The 17,815-nt window shown below is 38.9% G+C and overlaps 1 protein-coding gene across 1 annotated transcript; it reads left to right on the forward strand.

Annotated features, from left to right (window-relative positions):
* The first annotated feature begins 3,827 nt into the window (after positions 1-3,827).
* On the forward strand, positions 3,828-5,252 carry LOC137960352 (heavy metal-associated isoprenylated plant protein 35-like). The gene is made up of 3 exons (XM_068807947.1): positions 3,828-4,003; positions 4,106-4,181; positions 4,302-5,252. Exons 1-3 carry the CDS (start codon positions 3,962-3,964, stop codon positions 5,087-5,089), a joined length of 906 nt encoding a protein of 301 aa, XP_068664048.1. The 5' UTR covers positions 3,828-3,961; the 3' UTR covers positions 5,090-5,252.
* Positions 5,253-17,815: the final 12,563 nt, after the last annotated feature.

Consider the following 17,815-nt stretch of genomic DNA (forward strand, 5'->3'; position numbering starts at 1 on the left):
GTCAGCATGTTATTGTTAACTAACAAAGAACAACATGGAGGGTCTTTCCACCATTAATCTTAATTCTCAACTATATTCGCTACATTATATGTTTATTTTGTGTCATGCAACAACTATAGAGTGCAATTCCAAGTAAATTTAGGAAAACATACAAGAAAGAATAAATACTTAGAAACTATTTTTCTATGACACACCACAAGCACTTATTTCAAACCCTATTGCTGAAGCACAAAGAACATTATTGTGATTATGTTAGGGGGAGATTTGCACTTGTTACACAAATACGTTTACAAACTAGTCAATTTTTTTACTATAGGTTGGTTTGACCCATTTGTAAGGTTAATTATATGGGGCACCGAAGGTTGTATTAGGTGGAATTATACATGAGAAAAATGGTCCAACATGGCTAACCTTTATCAAATTAGTCAAAACTCTCTCATTATAGTTTACTCATACTTTTTGAATCTAAGAGAAATATAAAGTCATCAATAATGGGCTAGACGGTTCTCCCCATAATGAAATATTAAGTATAAACAAAGGCAACCATAGAATATTACGAAATTGTGACTTACAAACTAGTGCATTTTATATTTCTTGAGCTAAATATTTCTACTATAATGAAGGACAAAGACCAGGTAAAATGCATTCATTTGGAAATCACTATTTTTTAAGAGAATTCAAATGTATTAATTCCTAAGTGCAACCATAGAGTACTCATTTTTTTATGAAATAATGACAAAGTAAAATAAAAAAGAATAGCAATTGTACCTTGCAATTAAGTGACTAGAGGGTGATCATATAGTTTTATTAAAAATATTCTTCTATGTTAGGGGTGGCATAGAGTCGAACCGAGCTTGAACCTGCGTATGTTCGAACTGGGCTTGATTTAAATACTTCCAACTCGAGCTCGAACCAAGCTTAGTGTCAAGCCTAAAAGTGGGATCAAGTTCGACCCCAATAATTTTAACCAAATTCGAGCCCCAACCTACATTTAAAACTTTGCATAAAAAATATGTCTCAATTTGGGTACTGGATTTTGTGGGCCTTGGAGGTTTATCCACTCGAAGCGTCAAGTCAAGGTCCATGCACTCCTGACAGGAGAATTTTCACTTTCCAATCATTATAATTATATCCATTGAGAGGAATAATAAAGAAAGAATCAAAATTTGGAAAAAATAAAGTTTGAATAACTGCAAAATAAACAACAAGCTTACTAAAATATGCAATGAAGCCAAATATCAAATATTTTCCAATGTAAATAAATTCAAACAAATAAATCAACATGTCATTATAATCTTTACTATGGGCTTAGATTATAACACAAGCAATTTATTCACTTTATGATGGAATCAAAATTTGTCTATAAAAAAATTTTCAAGGCCTCTATTCATCTAGAAATGTTTTTTGAAATATTTATATCCCATCCTGATTAATCACTTAAATATAATATTTACCTTGTGGAGTTAAATTATTGTATCTTCATGATTAATCATATTTTTTATGTCATTAACTGTATGTGACTGAGCTTAATGTCACTAGACATTTTCATAATTAAGAATGTTGTGGTCATTACTTAATTATTCAAATGTAAACAAAAATATGACACCAAAATAATTGACTAAAATTGATGCCAATTATTAATTCCTTATATTTAGGTCAACCAAAAATATGCATAAAAGCCTAAATAAAAATTTTCATAAGATAAACAGTATCATAAATATGCATTTATACATTCATATATACATGTAAAATTAATTAATTCATATGAATTAAATGAGAAATAGCATAAAAAACAAATATATTGATTTATAATTATTCTAATCTCTATTACATGTATCCAACAATAACACTTGAAGTGAGATGGCCAAGAGGTCATTTTACAAAACATTATGTTGAGGGAGTGGGTTCAAATCCCACACTTAAAAAAAAAAAAATTCTTAGGATTACTGAGCCCGACCGACTTGGTTACACTGTTCGGAATAGGTGAGTCACATCAAACTCAGTCCGAACCTTGGAGGTCATCTTCAACCATTGGCCACACGTAGAGAGCAACGCCCTGTGCCGGCCTCTGTCACCACCTTGACGTCGGCCACCATTGTAATTGACAACAGCGCACCCAACGCCAACCTTGGCTATGTTCCAACATGTCGTAGAGCCAAGAATACAATTGAGGCTACTCACCCAAAAAGGTGTTTCTTCGTTTTTTAAGAATCCAAACAGGTACAAGTCCAACCTCTACCTGCAAATAGCAACAAACAAAAATTTGAACCCATACCCCTTTTTCTATTCATCCCCACTGCTTACCTTCTCTCCGATCGTGACGCACGATGGAGGACACGGAGGAAAATTTGCGACCGACGCTCAACCAATGCAATGCGTGTGGATCAGTCGTGCCGGGAAGTTGGAAACACTAGTTTGCATCAGTCGAAAATTCAGGAGGGAAAGTTTTCATGTTCGATCCCGACTCCCAACTCTTTAAGTAAACGAGCCGGTTTGCGAGTTCGTGAACCGAACCAAGCTTTGTTTGGGTTCAGCTCGTTTACTTAAATGAGTCTAAAACCCGATCTCGAATTCTATTCGAGATTGGGTTTATTTGAATCAAATCGAGCCAAACTCGAGCTATTCGCGAATCGGCTAGGTTAGATACCACCTCTATTCTCTGTTAAGCAAATTGATAAGAGGATGGTACATTTTCTAATGAAAACTCAACAAGAGAGTAAAGAGAATAAGAATGGAGAAAAAGTTCTGATTCGAGAATGAGATGGGTGGAAAATAGGGTTTTGCGCAGGTAAGTTTAAGTGAGGAATAATGACGGTAGGAGAAAAGTAGGAGACTAAGGGCTTCTTTGAAACCGAAAGAAAATAAAAGACAAGAAAAGAAAAAGAGAGATAAAATTATTTTCAGTGTTTGATAGCAAAGAATCATCGGGAGAAAAGAAAAGAAGAGAGAAAATCAGTTAATAATTTTTATCTGATAAATTGATGAAATTTGGTAAAAAAAAAAAAGAAAAGAAATAGAAACTTAAAAGAAATTTTAATCATCAAAATTTTAAAATATTACTATTTTTTTTCTATGTATATCCTAACAAAAGAAATTATATTTCTCTTACATTTTTTTCTGACATTTTCCATACGCATCCAAATAAGAGAAAAACCCCTCTTTTCTTTTCTTTTATTTCCTCTTTCTCTTATCTCCATTTTCTTTTCTCTCCGTTTCAATAAGGTCTGAAGGCATTTTCGTGGGAATATCAACAAATTATGATTTAGAAAAATGAAAAAAATCGTAATTTCTTAAAAATTAGTCGGTATATACATTATAAATTTTTAGATAATTTTCTTTTGGCAGGCACAGACGCAGCGATTGTCTTAATTTCTTTTCCTTTCCAAAAAGCTTATCGACTTAACAAAAAGCAGAGTGCAGTCGGCCAGAACTCATAACAGCAAGGTCTTAACCTCCCAACTTTAAGGGACTGGCATTGCTTTTCATGGCAGAGCATTAAATGATCTTCCTCGCCTCCGTCCTCATTTCCGTCCAAAACCCAAACTGAAATTAAAACTCTCACAGCCTAAGAATGGAAAATAAAGGATTTGATATTTAGACTAGGCGTGTGCAATTTTCAGCCACCGTCCTGTGAGTATTCCTCGTGCGTCTCAGGGTGTGGTGCGTCTCTGAATGGAGTGTTTGGTTTCTGATTCTCTGGGTAACGCGAGGGTGTTTTCGATAATTTTCGCTGATAAGTATCTCTCGAAGGTACGTGCGAGATGCCATTTTTGTCATTCCACCACCTCCGCCACTCACCTTTTTTACTCTCCCCAAGCGTCAAGTCGCTCGCCATTCCAATTTTCTCGCCTCTCGCTCTCTCCCTCTCCCTCTTTCTTCTCCGATTCCTGCTACGCCTGCGCTCTTAAAACCCATTCAAACCCCTCTTCCAATCTCCTGCTCACTCTCCGCTGCGTTTCTAATGGCGGAAGTTGAAGGACAAGCGGAACCTCTCAAATATCAGGTACGCCCGCGGCCGAGCCAGCCTTCAATGAGTACCTACGTATCTTTCTCGTCTATAAATCAGTTTTCCGACTGCTAAGACCCTTGTGTGTCTTCTTCTCAGACATGGGTTTTGAAAGTTTCTATCCATTGCGAAGGTTGTAAGAAGAAAGTTAAGAAAGTTCTACAAAGCGTCGAAGGTAAGGAAAGGATCCTGTTCCCTGTCACGGGATGATAACTTGATTTGATTTTAGTTGGGAAGAAATTCCAACTGCTGGAACTGATTCTATACTTTGTTAAATGCTCTATTTCTTGCTCAGGCGTTTATACGACGACCATTGATTCGCAGCAGCATAAAGTCACGGTCACTGGAAACGTGGACACCGACACTTTAATCAAGAAGCTTTTTAAATCGGGGAAAGCGGCGGAGCTTTGGCCGGAGAAAAGCGAGAGGAAGAACAAAAAGCAATCCAAGTCCGGGGGGAAAGTAAAGGTGAAAGAGGCAAATAGCAGCGAAGATGGCGTATCGGATACCGAGATGAAAGCTCAGGAAAACGAAGAAGGAAAAACACCTCGTGCCAAAGACACCGAGCCAGTGGAACTCGCGAGTAATAATCCCCACGGAGAAAGTAACAAGACTAGGCAAAAGCCGGACGTGTATCCCAGAACTCCGACCGTCTCACCGTCCGATAAAAAACCGACCTCCGACAACCCCGCGCTCGACGATAATCCATCTCCCAGCGGTTCCGGTTCCGGATCCGGTTTAGGCAAGAAAAAGAAGAAAAAAGGGAAAAAAGTTAACATCAATGCACCTCCGAACTCGAACGGCGGCGGCGGCGGCAACGACGACGACGACGCCTCGCTCGGCACAAAGTCCAGCGAGCCCATGAGCCCGGCACCAGCAAACGTGGCATCGAATCACAGCCCTCCAGGACTGCAGCCGGTTTACGCCGTCAGGTACAACACCTCGTATCCGTCCTGGAGCTACGGGGCCTCATACTATGCGGGACCGGCCTCTCCCTCCACATACGTGTATCCTCCTACGTACATCTCCGTGACCTACGACATCTTCAGCGACGAGAATGCGAATTCCTGCACGATCATGTGAGCGTTCGTCGACCATCGCGGACTCTGGTTACACCTTTCCAGAGATGGAGATGAAAAAAAAAAAAGGGTATGAATGTAAAACGTCTAATTAAAAGGACCTGATGTTATATCAACCCGTTTATGTTTCTTATCTGTCTTCGTGTTATTTGAATCGATTTCTCTCTCTCCCGGGCTTTTTAGGGAGAAGCAGCCCCACCTTCCCGGTTCTCAGTCTCAAACTCAGCAGATTTGGTGGTTAAACGTGTCCTCTTGGATCTGCTTTTTCTCCAGTAGATACCCGACTGCACTGGTCCCCTTATCTTACTCAAAGAAAAGGCTCAAAGAGAATAAATATCTTTCCGTATTTTTGACCGAATCGGTCTGCAATACCCCCGAGTCGAGTCTCTGTATTGTTTGACATTCCTGCGCGAACTGGGAAGGTCAGTGACGATTGGCCCAACCTTTATTAATATTCTTAATGCATGAGGAATGAGAATAGGGCCGAGGGCGTCCCTGCAAATGACACCCATTCTCGAATATCTTCTCTTCGAATCATTTATCACTACCAACTTTTGCGATCCCCACTCTGCTACCTATTCTTTCTTTCCTTTCTTCCTTTCAGGAGGCATATTCTGTGATGGCATAGCCCTTCTCGCCTTTTCTCCCGAGGAGAAAAAAATATTGCCATGAAAGGAAGGAAATGGTGCTGAATTACACCGATAAGAAGAAAAAAAAAATGGTTCTAGAAAGGTCTAGCACTCGATATGGTCAATTATTGGCATTTAATCAATTCAAATTAAATATTTGATGCCGAGTACACTTCACTTGTTTGAATGAAGCTCGGGAAAATTGCCAGAGATAGAATTTGCTTGCAAGGAACTTTGGAAAGAGCCCTCCTGGTCCCTTCACAGATACTCTTTTTCACTGTAACGAAAGTAAGTTAATAATATTTGCAGACACTGATCTAGGAAATGTTGTCATGACAAGCAACTTTACCATGTCATCATTTATGCAGAACAGCACTATCCAACAGTATTTGAAAGTCCCAGGATACTTATAACTAGAATATTTTGGATGCTGAATATAATATCATTTAACCTCATCAGCACAATTTCTAGATTAAACTGTTCGTGAATATACCTCTTTGAGCTGCTCTGGAAATAAGATGCTCTAAAAGTAATTTAGCTGGATCTCCAAATGGGGCTGTTGCGTATAAACGAATTAACTAGTCTGGCTGCTTCATCGTTGCTAATCCAACATCAATTAGGGTTTCATCGAACCGAGTTGGTTCATGAGCGGCTCGGCTTGGTTCTGGCTCGATTCAGTTTAGTTTATCTTGATTCGAATCAAATTCAAGATTAAGATTGGGCTCATTTAAGTTAACGAATTAAGTTTGAGTGAACCATAGTTCGGTTCGGAACCTCGCTAGCAGGCTAGTTAACTTAACAAGGGCCTGAGCGAGGCTTCAAATTAGTCAGGATTTGACAGCAACAAGTGAGAGTTGGGAATAAAAAATGGGGATTTGGGGCTCATGAAGATCAGAAGAAAATTGGATCTTGGCGAGAAAAATTGAACTGCAATCTGATCCTTTAGGTAAGTTTTGGGTTTTTATTCGATTTCATCTTCTTTTTCTTTGATGTTCCGCTCTGATTTCTTCCTCTCCATCTTCTTCCTTGTCGATAGAAGTGACGAAACAAAGATAAGTTCTTTTATTCTTTATCTTCTGGTATTCATGTTATATTTTGTTTTTGTCACCAATAGAACAATGATTTTTTTGTATTTTTATCTATTGGGTTCTGGTCCTTTGGATATGTTGAATTCCATTATTTTTCTTCGATCTCGCATTAAAACTGCTATGGACGAACGCCTCATGTTAAGTTAGGAGCTTCCTACTCATTTTTCAGAGGTAATGGCTCTTACCGTTCTATTGATTTTTCTATTTTCAACTCTAATACTTAAAAGCTTCTTTAGCTACCCCATCCATAGTTGATAGTATGAATGAAAGGCCAATTACCTTGTTTCATCCGGAACAAAACGTAATTGAATATTTGGAGTTGTAGAAATTGGGGGTAGATCCATTTGTTATTTTGTAAATTTGTATCTGTACGCTGTCTTTTTTTTTTTTAACTTACTTCATTCACAAAATTCACAAAGCGGTTTGGTGGATATATCATTTATTTAGAAATAGATCTATATCTATATCTATTTGACTATATATCTGGCTGGTTGACACGGATATAGAAATATGTTATACTGTTGAATAACAAGCCCTCCATTAGATTATCTATATATATCCATTTATAAGTAATACGTGTGCTTGGGAGTCCCTAACCCAATTTTTGAAATTTTGATTTTTATTCCTTCATGGAGCCGATGAAAGCAAAATTTTGTCATTGCTTACTAACTTGCTTCTAAATATCCAGAAAACGTGACAATTTTTTTGTTTTGGTGGTGGTGTTTTAGCTTTGGAGATATCAGGGCAGAGGTGGTGGAAGGTGAAAGTTTTAGTTTGCATGAATTTGTTGGTTGAAGCTTCAAAGCTGAATTACCATTCACTTGAAGGTATAGAATAACTTTTTAAAAGGTTCTGTTATGGTCTCTAACCATGGACCGAGTAATGCGACGGTGTGAGAGGTTTTCTGGAATTTTTGAGCCTGAATCGGGTTTCCGACTTCTCTCTAGACGACCTATGTTGACGGTTTAGGGTGAATCAGCGGAATAGAAGGTGGGAAAGGGGAAAACGATGGAGGAGAAGGGAGATTAGACTCGTCGAAGGGAGTCTTCACCTTGGGTTCTAGGGGAACGCCGACCCTGGTTCCTTTGGGAGAACGCAGATCCTGTGAATATTTCTTCTTACCTTTCTTTTCTTCTCGATGGCCTAATAAGCAAAGGCTCGAGCAACGTTAGAGATTATTACAATACTGTCGTCGTGGGTCCACCTACTTACCATTCATGAAATAAGAAATACATGAAACATATAATGTCTAATGTCCTACTCTGCTCCCTGAGTTAGCAACTCATCCACAACGCCACTGGATGATTCGTTGTGCTATTGAGTCCACAACATCACTCCCCTCCTCGAGAACGAGCTTGTCTACGAGCTCGAAGGAATGGTATGCCCGAAACTGATAGACATTATCCCACGTAGCCGGTTCTCCACAAGAGCCGTAGGTATGACCTGCAAGGAGTAATTTTTTTTTTTTTGTAAGCTGTTGAGCAGAGAGATGATGACCTCTGAGTTGGGTTGAATCCGATTACCAGGTCCATCCTATAGACCATCAACATGAGTCCCATAAGCATCTTCATTCAAGTAAGCCTTCTACAGCCATTGCCAAAAAATTGGTGAGATCCTGTGCTGCAGGGAAATCCTCTCCGTCAGTGCAGCTTCTGGATAATCTGGACACTGTCCACACTGCTCTGGGCCAGGGCAGAGAACCAGGAAGGAAGCAGAGTGGCATCTGGTCTGTTACGAATATTGTGATCTGCCATCATAGACGTAGGTTCCAGAAGGTGGCCTGTGGTTGAGCTGGCCAGTTGGCAGACTAGAGCGAGATGATCGCTGCTGCACTTTCCACTTGGAAGGCCGCCTGTGGTATGTAGTATGTGTATTCGTAAGGTTTCATCCATTCCAATTGGACAATGTGCTGGGATCTCCGGATATGCATTGTGAAGGTTGAGGTGGGGCCTGAAAGAAGTGCATCTTTTACTTCCAACAGCCAGTCTTAATTTTCTGCACTGCACGTATATCTTAATGGCAGTGACCTGTCCATTGCCTGCCTAGAATTCTTTCTGCTGTCATGCATTAGAAGGTCCCACTCAGATGAAGCCAAAAGCTGATAAGGTGCACTCTGTGGCAGGCTATCAGCAACAACTACAACATGCTTGTGTTCTCTGCAGAAATGTTCTCACCTGACCCATTGGGAGATCTCCACCCATATTGGGATACAGAGCATTTGGAACAAGTCCACTCTCACTATCAGCAACAGCGTGTGGGTGCCAACACCCTTTGAATTCAAGGAAAGATCCTCCCTGCTCATGGCAAGAAACTGCAGAATTTGAACCATGTGAGAAAAGAACAGGTCGACATTGTGACCCCAGTGAAGAATTGGCAGTAACTGCAATTGACCTAAGAACATCAATACAGCAATTCGCATAGAGAATTTTAGAGGCTTGAGGAACGTTTCCATCAGAGTCTTTCACCACATAGTCCTTGTGTGTGGCAAAATCACGATCCCCTGCTACTTGCAGTTGAATAAGAACGTCAGGAAGGCCAGTGGCACCAGGATTCAAAGGAAGTCTTCCCCATTTTGTGGAGTACAACACTTCAATAGGACGTTTAATTTGAAGTGGCATGATGGGTACCCGATACCCCACACTGGTCTGAATCTTGCTGATCAGTGCCCCATATGTCGTGGAGGTTACAACAAAGCCAACTTGGAGTGGCGCTCTGCGGAACCCCGGTGCTGCGCACCCAGCAGGTCCTTCGCTGGCTTCACTCTTGTTGTGGTCCAATGTGTCAAAAGGTGCATACCAGTGGTGTTCATTTGCCACTGTATTCAGAGGCGTCAGTGCTATTATGAATGCAAGATAATAAATTGGTGGAAGCGTAATTTAAGATGCTGAACGGGTATCATATCTCGTTGTGCACACTGCATTGAAGGCATGAATAACTACAATGGACTGATGAAGAGCATCAGCCACCCTGAGAGCCGTTCTAGCCCATTTTGGGGGCATCATCGCGATGTTTCTGAAGCAACTCAATACCAACCTCACGCAGTCCAGTGGCAGATGTGAATTTGGCCAGTGCCTTTGGAAGTAAAGGTTGGCTAGTACGGGGTTGTCCATAGATGATCACCTGCTGTGGAGGAGTAATTCAAAGGGCTGCTGTTTGCTGTTCAACGGAAGCCTTCGCAGTGGTAACTTCAGCCTTCTGCCTTTGGAACGTTAAGTGGTGGCCGGCTAGCTCAAAACTCACGGTTAAAGCAGCGAAATCCCACAAAATTGGGCCCAACGTGTGGAGCCATTTAATTCCGAGAACCATATCGAATCCCGCTAGAGAGGTAATAAGAAATTCGGCCTCAAACTGATGACCTTCAATGGAAAATATCACGTTCTTGCTGATTCAGTAAATTGGAAGTTTTTCTCTATTAGCCACTGACATTAAAGCGATTGGACGAGGCTGCACATGAAGTTGTAACTGTTGGGCCGCCTTGAAGGTTAAAAATTATGGGTACTTCCTGAGTCAACCAGACTTAGGAGAGGTTGCTCATTGACGAGAGCACCAAGTTGCATGGTGTTGGTGGATTGGAGTCCAGTAATGGCATGGAGAGAGATTTCAGGCTCGTTTTTTGCCTCCATTGTCTCTGCGTTCTCAGAGGCTTCCTCTTCCTCACCATCAACTTCTAACCAAAAGAACTTCTGACATTGATGGCCAAAGGTGTACTTTTCGTCACAATTATAACATAAGCCTCGGGACCTTCTGTCTTCCATCTTTGCCCTGGTCAATTTTTTGATGAGTGCCGGTTGAGACGGACTGGGCTTGGGAGCTGGGGAGGGATTGGCAGAGGCACTTGAGCGGCATGTGGATGTGGTGCCAACAGCGGGCTTGCTATTTTGCCAAGTCGGCCCACGGTTCTGAAAGTTTTTTTTGGCCTCTAGTGTTCGGGCCAAGTTCATTGCTCTGGCTAAATTAGAGGGAGCAAGTAGTTCCACCTCTAACCGGAGAGACTTTGTTAAGCCAATAGTAAATAACCCCACTTGTTGATCTACGCGTACCACCTTGCTGGCTCAGGCTAATTTCTCTTGAAAAGCTTTCTGATATTGCTCAACCGTGTCGGTTTGGTACAACAAGACTAAATCCCCTAACGGATTGGTCTGAGCCGGCGGTCCAAACTGAATTGTGCACAAATCTTTAAATTCCTCCCAGTCTAGGTTCGGGTTCTCCATTTCTAACTGGTGTCCCCATAGTTGTGCTTCATCGAGCATGTGGAAGGTGGCCAACCCCACTTTGTCGATTTCAGCCGTTCTTTGATGGGAAAAAAAATTCTCACACTTGTAGAGCCAAATCAAGGGGTCCTCAGATCCCTTAAAAATTGGAAAGTCCAATTTTGTGAACCTTAGGATGGTCCCACCACCTGAACCCGAGCTCATGCCATTCGTTGACTGGGTTGTGCATCCAACGAAATGGTCTCCTTGCGTAGTCCCAGGGCTCCTCCCTCCTTCACGGGGAGTTGGGTCCCTTACCCCCATTAATTCATCAATTTTTGAGGATAATTCTTGAATTTGAATATTTACCTGAGAAGCTCTGATGTCGACCAATATAGCCAGACACCCCTCGGTTTCTTCCTGCCCTATCTGTATCATTCCTTTGACGATGGTTCTCCAATCTTCATTTTCCGTTGGGTCTCCCATATTGCCCTGCTCTGATACCAAAATATTATGGTCACTAACCATGGACCAAGTAATGCGACGGTGGGAGAGGTTTTCTGGAATTTTTGAGCCTGAATCTGGTTTCAGACTTCTCTCTGGATGACCTATGTTGACGGTTTAGGGTGAATCGGCGGAATAGAAGGTCGGAAAGAGGAAAACGATGGAGGAGATGGGAGATTAAGACTCGTCGAAAGGAGTCTTCACCTTGGGTTCCAGGGGAACACCGACCCTGGTTCCTTTGGGACAATGCAGATCCCATGAATATTTCTTCTCGATGGCCTAATAAACAATGGCTCGAGCAACGTTAGAGATTATTACAATACTGCCCTCGTGGGCCCACCTACTTACCAATCATGAAATAAGAAATACATGAAACATATAGTGCCTAATGTCCTACTCTGCTCCCTGAGTCAACAACTCGTCGACGACACCACTGGGTGACTCGTTGTGCTATTGAGTCCACAACAGGTTCCTCTTTTTAGTGATCAAAATATAGGATAGTGTGCACTTAGGAATTTAAATTAGGAAGAATAACTAGCAATTTTCAGTACTGACAGATTCTTTTGTTTGTATTCCGATTCAATTGGGGTTAAACCCAGTTTGCATGGAACCACCCATCGTAGTATGTGACACTAAACCATTGGTGCATAAGTTCTTAATAATTTAAAGAAAAATAAACAACCAATTGGTGCATAAGTTCTTAATAATTTGGAGAAAAATAAACAACCAATTGGTGGATAAGTTCTTTATAATTTGCATAGAGAAAAATAAACACTGGACTAATGAACCATTGTCACACTCTCTCTGTATAATTTACATAATATAAATTAGGAATTGTTTCTATCTACTCTCTTATCTATGTGTCTACATTTATTTGTTAATCTTTTTTTTTTATATATATCTGTGTTGTTTGAATTGAATTTTTTCTTTATGCTTTTAATTTGTAATGATTCTAATAGAAGTAAGAATGTCAACACCTCTTGCTCAATTGACATCAGTAGTTAACATTAGTTCTAGTGTAGCCATAGATAGTGACTCAACTCCACTAAAGTCATATCCCTTTAGAACTACTAATGTAACTGAAGTGAGCCTAGATGACGGTACCCTAAATGAGGTAGAAGGTGACTCTATCCATAGTTCAAAAAGACAAAAAAGGTCTCATGTGTGGTTCGTATTCAAAGAAGTCTCACTTATAGATGGTACAAAAAAGGCTCAATGTATTCATTGTAAAAACAATTTGAGTATTATTAGTAGTGGAGTGACCACACATATGAGTTGACATTTGAAACGTTGTCCTAGTAGAAAAGTGGCAATGAGAAAATAAAAAACCATAAATTTTCAACCACTAGGGTCTAATGTTGATCATAATCCATCTTGTCTTCCTTTTATGGATTTTGGAGGCAAATATGATCAAGCTAGAATTAGAGTACTCATTACTCATTGGACTCTTATGCATGAACATCCATTCATGATAGTAGAAGAGGAGGGATTTAATTTTGTAATGAAGATGGCAAATGTGAATTATAAAAAAATATCCCGTAAGACCATTAAGAAGGAGTGTATGGAGGTGTACGAGGTAAAAAAAAAAAAGAAATTGAAAACTTTATTAAAAGAGATTAACAAGATTAGTCTTACCACGGATCTTTGGAAGTCCCAAAATCAAAAGATTGAATACATGGTTATTACTGGGTATTTTATTGATAGTAATTGGAAGCTACAAAAATGAGTCTTGAAATTTGTGCATGTTCCTCCTCCTCCTCATGGTGTTGATATAGCAAATGCTATTTAAAAGCGTTTGAAAGACTGGAAAATCGAAATAAAGTATTTACTATCTTAGTTGATAATGTTGCATATAATGATGTTTGTTTGAGAGTTTTGAAATATAATTTTTAAGAAATAGGAAATTGGTTTGCGGTTGCTGTGCGTTTTGTTGTACTCATATTCTGAACTTATTAGTCCAAGATGGTCTTGTTTAGATTAAATATATCATTGGGAATGTGCATGAGAGTGTCAAATTCATAAATCTGTCTGAGGCTAGACTTCACACTTTTTTCTGAAATTGTGCAGTGATTACTACTTGGTGAAAAAAGGTTGGTTATTGATTGTCCAAATTATTGGAACTTCACGTATGACTTGTTGTCTTTTTCATTAAAATTCAAAGAGGCATTTCCTAGATTTCAAGATAGAGAACCAACTTATGATTGTTTGCAAAGTCTCGATGAATGGGAAAAGGTATAAATGGTGTGTGGGATTCTAGAAGTTTTTAATGTAGTCACTGATAATTTTTGGGAGTGACTACCCTACTTCCAATTTGTACCTTAGTGAGTTATATAGGGTAAAAGAAATTCTGAATTTTCATTCTTCAAATGAAAATGTTTTCAATTGGATAATGGTTAGTAGAATGAAAGAGAAATTTAAGTTCTGGGGTGAATGCAATTTGTTGATGGTTGTTGCTCCTATTTTGGATACAATGGTCAAATTAAGATTGATCGAATTGTGTTTTCCAGAGATATATTCTGAGAAGGAAGCTACAATGAATATAAACTTAGTTTGTTGGACCTTATGTGAGATTTATGATGAATATGTATCCATATATAATATGGAGATTTTTAAAGAAGGGATTGCTTCAAGTATTAGCTCTACAGGTGTTTCCACAAGTCATAGGTCACATTCTTCATCAAGTTCAGGTTGGTCAAAGTTAATGACTTATGTGAAGCAAATGGAAGTAGTGTATTCACCAAGATAAGAATTGGAAAATTATCTTGAAGAAAGTGTATATTTGTGAGGAAACTTCACAATATGATTTTGATGTTTTAAAATGGTGGAAAGTGTATAATTTGAAAGTTTGGGTATTATTTAAGATTGTAGCATACATCCGTATAATTTCCATATCCACATTAGCTTCAGAGTCTACCTTTAGTACTGATAGTAGAGTAATAGACCCATATCGTTCTTTCTTGACACCAAATATAGTTTAAACTTTGATTTGTAGCAGTGATTGGGTTTGGGCTCTTCACGGTGTCAAGAAAAATTTAAAGGTGAACTACTTTTGAATAATTATTTATTATGATATTTTTTGAGTAAATTTTTTAGTTTTATTTATTAAATATTTGTTTGATGATCACAACCTCAGAAGAAGATTGTGGAGATAATGCTACCAATTACTTGATTTTTCATTTTTTCTCATCTTGGTAATTTTAATATTTTTTACTACATTAAGTAATTAGTAGAGGAAGAGTATTTTATATCAAACAATAATAAGTTTTATTCTTTTGCTTTTGTCATAGGTGGAGATTTTGCTCACGCGAACGGGGACTTCACATATTATTTTCGAGCATGAAGAGAAAGAGCTAGAGTTTATAAATTTATACTAGATGTGTAGTTTTTATTTGGGTGATTGTAAATTGATATTGATATTTTAATGATGTTTTTGCGTTTGATTATTAAATAAAATTTGTGTATAATATTATGTAGTGTTTATGATCAATTTTATGCAGAGTATATAGACAATTTTATGTAGGGTTTATGTACAGAGGTTATGCCCAATTTTATGTAAAATTTATGCATAATTTTATATATAGTTTATTTGATATGCATTTTATGCAAAATTTTAAATATAGGTTGCAGCTTAAACTCGGCTCAAGCTCGACTCGGTTAAAATTTTGTGGGCTAGAACTCGATTACAGTGTTAGGCTCGAGGCAGGGCTCGGTTTCAGGCTTGAGTTCAAAATATTTAAATCAAGCCCAACTCAAACATAGCCAGGTTCAAGCTCGGCTCGGTTCAATGCCACCCCTACTGGCAACTATTACATAGTGGTCACTTACTGAAATTTTGAGAACATTCAAGTGGGGTTGGCTAGAAATATATGGTGGACTCAGAAGGTTAGAAATACAGAGAATACCCACAAAGCATAATTAAAAATTAGAGTCATAAGGATTCTTCTACATAAATGTTAGTGTACAAGGAAAAGTGAAAGTGAATCACTTACCCAAAATCGTTAGTGCATGTTCAAAGAGTGAAAGTGAAAGTGAAAGTGAATCACTTTCACTTGCTCCCGTGTAAAACGACTAAAAATAAAATCAACTGGTTCACCCTTTGAATTTACTTTCACTCGTTCTCTCTCTTGAAGATCTCTACATCCCTCTCTCTCGACACTCCACTCATTGCCTCCCTCTCAACCCTCATCTCTTTAGACGCTCCTCTATCTACTTCCTTCTCAACCCTTGTCTCTCTCGATGCTCCTCTTGCCGATGACAGGTGAGCTTCGAAGCCATTCTCTTGCCCTCTCACCGTGATGTTTCCCTTTTACTCGGCCCGTTGCTCGCACTCGCCCTGACTTTCTATGTAATACTTTTATTTTTCTTTTTAATTATTTTATTAATTTATACTACTCTAAATTTTATTTTATTTTATTAATAAAATATCCTATTTATTTATTTATTACATTCATGATTTTTCATACTATATATTTAATTACTAATTTAAGAGTGATAATTAAGATATTGTAAAAGTAAGAATTTGATAAAGTATCTAGACATTATAAAATTAATCATTTTTTTAAAGTATTCTATATTGTTGGAATTAGGATCCCTTTTCCATAATTCTGAGCAAGAGAAAGAAGAAGAAAAAAAAGAGAAAATGGAAGAAGAGCTCTCGGGTAGAGAGAAGAAAAAATAAAAGAGCAAAGAGACTTGCGCCAAGCAAAGGGAGTGAGAGAGAGAGTAACTCGAGAATGAGATGTGTAACTTGATTAATTTCGAATTACAACACCTCTATTTATAGTAGAGGAGGAGGTAGAGTCCTTATACAATTAACCTTTCAATCCTAATTACATTCCAACTCTAACTCTCTAAGATAAGTCTATTTAAATCAAACTACTAGAAGCATAATATGAGTTGAACTAGAACTCTTGTTCTTCACGTGACTATAGGGGAGAAGGCCAGCTCGTAGCCTTATTCTTGTGGGTCCCTCATGATCCTCCAGCTCATCTTGATAAGATTGACAACTCGTGAGAAATTTTTGGGTCCCACTTGATCTTCAAGTATTCTAACTCAATTCTACCAGTGCTTCTTGATTCCTAATTCATGCTTGCTTGGGTGAGGACTCTTCTTGGTGTCCCACATCCTCATGGTAGGTCCCACCAACTCGAACATCATGGTGGGTCCCAACAGCTCAAGCGCCATGGTGGGTCCCACCAGCTCGATCGCCATGGTGGGTCCCACATTGTAACACTCGCCCTCAAGCTGGGGGTGAGAAGACATAATAAATGCCTAGCTTGCTGCATACGGTAGACATGATCTTGTGAGTGACTGGCTTGGTGAGAATGTCTGTAACTTGATTTTGTGATGATATATGCTTCAAAAATAAGAAACTAGCTTGAAACTTTTCTCGTATAAAATGGCAATTCACTTCAATATGCTTTGTCCTTTCATAGAAGACTGGATTCGATGTAGTGTGTATTGCTGCTTGATTGTCACAGTATAGATCTATTGGAACTTTTTTGTAGAATCCAAACTCAGAGAGAAGAGATCTTATCCATATGAGTTCACTAACAGTGTATGCCATGGCTCTGTATTCTGCTTCTGCACTTGACTGTGCTACTATATTTTGCTTTTTTCTTTTCCATGTAACCAGATTTCCCCCAACCAACGTACAAAATCCTGAAGTAGATTTTATGTCATCTGGGGATCCACCCTAGTCTGCATCTGAGAATCCTTTGATGTTGAAGTGACCATGATTTTTATATAGAAGCCCCCTTCCAGAAGCTCCTTTCAGATATGGTAGTATTCTTTCAAGTGCTTGCCAATGACTAAGTTGTGGCTTGTGCATGTATTGACTTACCACACTTAATACGTATGAAATATCCGGCCTTGTTACACACAGGTAAATAAGTCGTCCCACTAGTCTTTGATATTTTCTAATATCTTCATCTTCTCCAGTGCCGCCACATAATTTTGTATTTGCATCCATAGGAATGTCTGCTAGTTTGCATCACATCATTCTTGTTTCTTCTAGTAGATCAAGAGCATACTTCCTTTGGGATAGGACAATCCCATGTCTGGATTGTAACACTTCAATACCCAAGAAATATTTGAGTAATCCAAGATCCTTCATCTGGAATTCTGCACATATTTTCTCCTTTGTTTTCTGAATGCGCTCGGATTCGCTTCCAGTTAAAATAATATCATCAACACATACAACTAAAATCACCTTACCTCTTGTTGTATTTTCAATAAATACTAAGTGATCTGTAGAGCATCTGTGAAAATTGGCCCGTCTAATGTCTTGATTAAATTTCTCAAACCATGCTCGAGGGGA

Source organism: Aristolochia californica, unplaced genomic scaffold (genome assembly GCF_029961685.1).
Source record: "Aristolochia californica isolate CCGP_79_NKW_82.1479 unplaced genomic scaffold, dmAriCali1.0.hap1 SCAF_3, whole genome shotgun sequence".
NCBI lineage: Eukaryota > Viridiplantae > Streptophyta > Magnoliopsida > Piperales > Aristolochiaceae > Aristolochia > Aristolochia californica.

Excerpts from the sequence above, each read along its gene's own strand:
- LOC137960352 (XM_068807947.1), top strand. The coding sequence starts at position 3,962 with ATGGCGGAAGTTGAAGGACAAGCGGAACCTCTCAAATATCAG. Across the intron at positions 4,004-4,105 it reads CGGAACCTCTCAAATATCAG|ACATGGGTTTTGAAAGTTTC; the intron begins GTACGCCCGCGG and ends TCTTCTTCTCAG. Across the intron at positions 4,182-4,301 it reads AGTTCTACAAAGCGTCGAAG|GCGTTTATACGACGACCATT; the intron begins GTAAGGAAAGGA and ends TTTCTTGCTCAG.